This window comes from Scatophagus argus, chromosome 15, assembly GCF_020382885.2.
Source record: "Scatophagus argus isolate fScaArg1 chromosome 15, fScaArg1.pri, whole genome shotgun sequence".
NCBI lineage: Eukaryota > Metazoa > Chordata > Actinopteri > Scatophagidae > Scatophagus > Scatophagus argus.
The window spans coordinates 5,284,190-5,290,189 of NC_058507.1; the positions used below are offsets into that span (position 1 = coordinate 5,284,190).

At 40.7% G+C, this 6,000-nt stretch overlaps 1 protein-coding gene across 9 annotated transcripts in view; it reads right to left on the minus strand.

Annotated features, from left to right (window-relative positions):
• syne1b (spectrin repeat containing, nuclear envelope 1b) overlaps window positions 1–5,720 on the minus strand; it is a 75,244-nt gene extending 69,524 nt beyond the window's left edge. For 8 of the 9 annotated variants that reach the window (XM_046412739.1, XM_046412732.1, XM_046412735.1 and 5 more), the window contains exons 1-2: window positions 5,567–5,720; window positions 4,108–4,391 (exon numbers count right to left, since the gene is read on the minus strand). In XM_046412739.1, the coding sequence (XP_046268695.1) occupies window positions 4,108–4,159 (52 nt within the window). In that variant the 5' untranslated portion in view covers window positions 4,160–4,391; window positions 5,567–5,720. Of the gene's footprint in view, window positions 1–4,107; window positions 4,392–5,344; window positions 5,421–5,566 lie in introns of all 9 variants that reach the window. The other variant, XM_046412731.1, reaches the window with a different exon arrangement.
• Between the last annotated feature and the right edge of the window lie 280 nt (window positions 5,721–6,000).

Genomic DNA, 6,000 nt, shown 5'->3' on the forward strand with positions numbered 1-6,000 from the left:
GATATTCATGCAACTTTGCATAATATTTCATGAAAGTCTAAGTAACTGTGCTCTCTGCTGCATCATAAATTTCTATTATAATATTTTTTCTCTTTCTGACAAGCAGAAAAGCGGATGGTAAGAGGTTATCATAAAAAAGTCTTTCTTCTCTGATTACAAAAGTCCACCTATCAGTAAAGCTTTTATTTTTGTTATTCCAGTACCAGACAGACCCAACCCAGGAAAAATCCCCTGCTGACTCCTGCTGCAAAGGAAGTCATGTGTTTTTGTTTCCATAAGAGACAAACAAATAAAATAATCAAAAAACTGGTAAAACCTTGAGCTTGAGCTTGAAGGTTCATTCTTTTTCTCGGAAAAAGCAGTTTGACAAAGCCATTTCCATCGCTAAGTCCAACTTTCTTGCTTCCGAAGCGGAGCAGCTCCACCTGCTGAGGAAGGCCAAGGGAAGTGGTTGAAAGCTTTCGGAAACGAGTCAGTTGGACCCAGAGGATTTGACAAAGCATTTAATGCCCACATTTGGACAGTTTTTTATACAACAAATGCAGAAGTATTGAGGTTCAACACCTTAAAATCCACCCATAAAAATGAACAAACAAGTCATATGAAATTAAAAAACAAAACAAAAAAACTTGTATATGATTACTTTAAGTTTTCCTGATATTCCAAATGCTCCATCTCAAATCCAACTCACTATTAAGGAGCTGTCCAAAGTCCTGAACTCAGCTACAGGGTTCACTCTGTGTAATAAGATGCACGTATGTAGGTCAGCTCTGAATATACTCACTCTGACAAGCATAAAATCCTTATGTAAAACAGTTACCCATAATTGAGTCATTATGTCTTAGTCAACTGATTTAATTAAGCCTGATGTAGTACTAGTGGCTAAGTGGCAATTAAAAGTGCATAGCCTCAGCAACAAACACCACACTAAGCATCAAACCACTAAAGCATCTGCAATTCACACGAGTAATGGAGTACTTAAGGTGATCTTAGGACAGATGATACCTTTGGCAATACTGCTCTAAAGGTGCTTGGCTTCACTGGCCCGTGTTGGTCACCTGGGAGCGCTGTAAAAGCCCACTCACAATGCTGTTGTTCCATTTAGTCGAGAGCAGCCTTACTTCAGCTCTGCCGGGCAAACAATAATCAGGCAGGACAAGAAACGTTTCTGTTGCTGTCTATTCTGAGATGCATGACACAGAGGAGTTGTGACCTACTGAACAGCTTACTGTAAAATGCCATAATCTTAAGCTCAAAAATAATGACAGCAAAAGGGAGCAGTATGTCACAAAAAGGAAAGTTATGATTTGTTTTAAACAACTCCCTTCTGCCATAATAAATATTCAAAAGAGTCTGAGGCAGCTTGGCTTAGTGTTGAGAGTGAATTTGGCGGTCTGTTCATGAGAGCCTATCAGTGTGATGGTTGTGTGTCCCTGGCAGCTGTTCCTGACACTGTAGAGCTGAAGCATCTCTTACAGCTGACAACACGCATGCTTGTCTTTCTTGTACTTGCTTTTACTCCAACTGTGATGTAACTACTCCACCCCCTTGGTGAAACAATGGATGTGCCCTACCACCGTGGTTCTAAGTCTTTTAGCTTGTGACCCTTTATAAGAAAGCTGCTGTTTTGTGTCAGAGCAGGGACGTGTTTTACCAAAAAAGAGCGGAAACAAACAGGCAGCTTTTTACCAAGCATTCAGTGCTTTTTAGATCATTTTAGAGTGAATATCATTGCGTACTGGAAAAGGGAAAAAAATGAAGACCTCACATTATGTGCCAATTGATTACTAATTGCAGGAAGCAGTGAAGCTGCAAACTATGTGACACTTCGAATTGAATATCTGGGATAACGGGCTTATATTTTATCTGTCAATATGTGAGCAAGGAAGCAATTTATGGCACCATGAGACATCACCACAAACCCTTTACCAGCTGTGTTTCTTCATATCCTGTTTGACTCACAGTCTCACCTAGTGAAACCCACAAGGGCCCAAACATAAAGAGAGCAACTTAGTTGTCATGCACACTCCACCAGGAAACTAACTGACATCAACTGTAACCTGAGGGCATTTAAGGCTGCAGTGTGTTGCTACACTATGGTCTTATGGTGCTGAAATCAAACAGGTTAATGCAACTATAGCGCGATGGCGGCAACAAATTGAAACACAGATTCCCTGAGACTGGTTGTTCATTAGATTTCTTCACAAATTTGTTTTTGATGCACAATGTACACTACTACAACCAACATTAGCAAGATAATCAGTGCGTTTCCACGTCACTACATATTTGCCGGTGTCAATAATTCATCCACTCAGATGGACCGTTGCTCCAGTCAAAGTGAAGTCTCTGCAGGATGCCTTTAATGACAGGAAGCTGCACTTGATTACCAGCAAAAAAAAGCTCTTAACTACCTTGCTGTTGGCCATCTGCAGAGCACCTAAAACCAGTGGCACAATAAAGTCTTCCAGATGTGACCTGACACCAAATTTCACTTCTTAAAATGAAACACAGCACAGTGGCTAGCACTTTACATTGCAGATAATGTCATTTGTGCACTGCTCAGAGGAATTTCCTTCGCAAAGTATTAAAGGTACATATCATAGGTTTGTGTTTATGACTTCATCTGTGAAAGGCCAGTATTTACTGAAGAGGCTAAGGTTCACTTATACATCGGTTGGGCTTTAGTGAAAATGTGTAGACGCACAGTTAGATAGCAACCAAACAGCAGGTGTTTTTTCATGACACATTTCACTCTCTTGTACTTAGAATATCTTCTAATAACTACTACTAACTAACAAGTAAACTGAAATAGTTTTAAACAGGAAACAAGACTCTCTTGAGCAGGAACTGGGCAGCATTGGCACAACCACAGACAAATGTTTCCTAACAGTCGCCATGGTAACAAGCCATAACATGTAGAAAATTTCCATCCAGAAATACATCAGAATGAGTCAAGGTGTATGCCACAATCAACCAGACCTGTGCAGTGATGGTAGTAGCCCAATGCCCTTGTAACAAAAGGGGGGGCACCAACAAAAAGAGACTCCCGCTATCGATCTATTCTGTCACCAAGGGCAGAAAGGGTGTCAGGTTTAGGTCTTGTTCAGTGCCTTGTCTGTGCATTCATGAAGCCACAGTTGTTGTGACTCAGTATCCCATGTCAAGACTCAGACCAGATTAAATGTTCCTGATGATTCCTGGCCCACCTCAAAAGACCAGAATGAAATTAAGAAGATAGCTTTTAACCCAAGACTCGGATGAAAACGTCATTTTCTCGGAAATCATCAAACAACAAAGCAAAGATAAGCCTGTTCCTTAACACAATTATGTGAGTCCAAAAAGCATTAAGCTCTTGGTGACAAGATGACTTGAGTAATGACAAGATGAGAAAACGCATGGCTCTTTACAACAAATCATAAACAGTAATCATGACAGAAAATCTGATTTTAACATGTGACTATAAACGGATCAAACAAAGCTCTGATCCACACGTTGAGATCAGGAGTTTCACACTGGATAAAACAAATCATGTTAATCTAAATAGCTTCTTAATTACCCTATCTAGGCCACCAAAACAATGTAGTATGTCTTTTTGTGGTTTGGTCACAAGATATTACAAGAATGAACACAATTTCTCTTGTTTTTCCAAATAAGATTAAGTGCTGTCTTGGAAGAATTAAACCTGGTGATCATGATCAGACCATGTGCACATTAAATCAAATTACCAACATGTGTGATTCTATTATACTCTCAAAGACCAGTGAAGTAGTACAGAACACTAATGAGACCGGCTACACAGAATGCAGAAAAATAAGAATGACGATCACCCCATTTACAATAATACAATTAATCAATAATGAAACATTTTAATTTGATAATGATACATTTTCTAACTGTGTGCCTAAATGCTCCCATGTGAGTAAGTGTGTGTGGGTGTGTGCATGTATACATGTGCATGTGTGTGTGTGTGTGTGAGCATCCTGCTTCACTAAAGCCGGCAAACTTCAGATGGGCACGGAGCCCAGGCATTGAATCAGCACAAAATTACTGTGCAGCAGCGCAGGAGGAGAGAGTGTTTGTCCGGGTGAGCAAAAGAACGACACTTACTCTGCAGTTTTTGCATCACATTGGCGATGTCCAAGTGCCTTGGAGAAGCCATGTTGTCTTTCCGCAGCTGTAATGACAAGGTGGCTCAATGTTGCTGAGAGCAGAAGATCCTTCACGACTGTCCTGAGTGGGACATCCCTCCCCCCCTCCCCCGCCCCTCCCTCTCTGTGCTCCTCTCTCTCGCTTTCTAATTTCACTGCAGGACCAGCTCCAGCTGAATCTCAGGTTTCATGCAGGGACAAGCAGTTTCACTGTCCAATAGGGGCACTTCTTCCTTTCATTGCCTGCAAAAGAGAAGTTCGTTAAGAGGGTTTCAAATGAGGCCCCACCTACTGTCAAGCACTTACTTCACTTTTACAGTGTTTTTCTAAACATTTATGGACTTTTCAGAGGTTTATAGGCCTCCTTTTGGGGCCACCTAACTTCTAGATTAAGACAACCACTGCTTCTTTTACTCTAAATATTGTTTGCAAAAAAGGAGGTTGCATTACCCTATCTAGGACACTAAGCAATTTAATAAATTGTCAGAAGATATAAAAGGAAATCTGTGCAAACTGGTGAACAATAGAGGCCACGTAAAGATTCATTTGGAAAAGCACAGGTGTAAATGATAAAATTAATGATGGCCTCAGGTAAACCAGAGCATCGTTAATGTTCTAAGCAACACCTGAACGTTTTCGCCTATAACAAAATGTCTGGCTTGAGAAACAATCCAAAAATGAAAAGCTTCAAAAGCCAAATGACTCTATTTAAGACTATATAAATACAATCATTGCATACATGGCAAGCAAAAATACAAACCCAGAATCAACTTTACTGGCCAAGTATACTGACAGATAGAAGGCATTTGACTGAATTTAGTTGTCATTAGCTCTCAGTGACTGTCAAGAATAAATTAACAAGAAGACACAAACACACAACTACAGACAAATGACAAAACCATACATTAGACTGCATAAAAGGAAAATGGGTAAAAATGTGCGTGTGAAACTGCATTTGTTCTTGGTGCATTCTGACAACTTAAACCACCACATAATCACTCTGAGGAAAGTCAAAGGGGAAGTTCAGATATTGCGAGTGATACTGTCTAAATTAGCCCGAAAAGTGTCAGGGTTAGCTAGCTGGGCGTCACAGTTTCAGAAGCTTTCATTGCGTGTATGCCTGCAGTGCACACATTATTATTTTATCATTAGCTTATTTAACACCTGACTGTAATTTACCAAACAAATCTGCATACCTGTACAGCTATTTGAATGGTATGAAGGCAGGGGGCAACTTTTATTAGCGCCAGTTCAACACGGGAGGAAGTTACTCTAAAACACAAAGCACGCAGAGAAGAATTAAATAAAGCTTGTTGGCATCAAAAAATAGTTAACGCTTAAGTAAACATGACCCCAGCAACCAAAACAGACAAACGTAAAGCTACCAATAACATCTCTATCTGACATTGTTATCTTACCGCTCGGAGAGCAGCAGCGCATGATAACTTCGCAGAGGAAGTATGTGAGTATGTGTTTCCTTGTTGCCAGTGGCAACGGTGAAAATGAACCACGGTGGCGTTAAGTTTGTAACCACGAGAAGAAGAGACCGGCACGCTGCTGGCAGCAAACGGCACAAACTAGAAGAAGAAGAAGAGGAGGAGGAGGAGGAGGAGGAGGGGGCGGAAATGTGTGGACCAGTTCCTGTCCTCCTGTCCCCAATGTTTTCAGGGACAAACGGGTTCATTCTTTGGCTGATCACAGATTATTTCCTCTGTCTTTCTCCCTTGTGCTTGTGGCACTTCGCATTAAGCTGATACACTCCACAGACAGCTGTGTGTGGGAGTAATAGTGGCCTAATATACCAAAATGAAATAATTACTGTATGCTAATAGAAGAGATTTACGGCTTCATA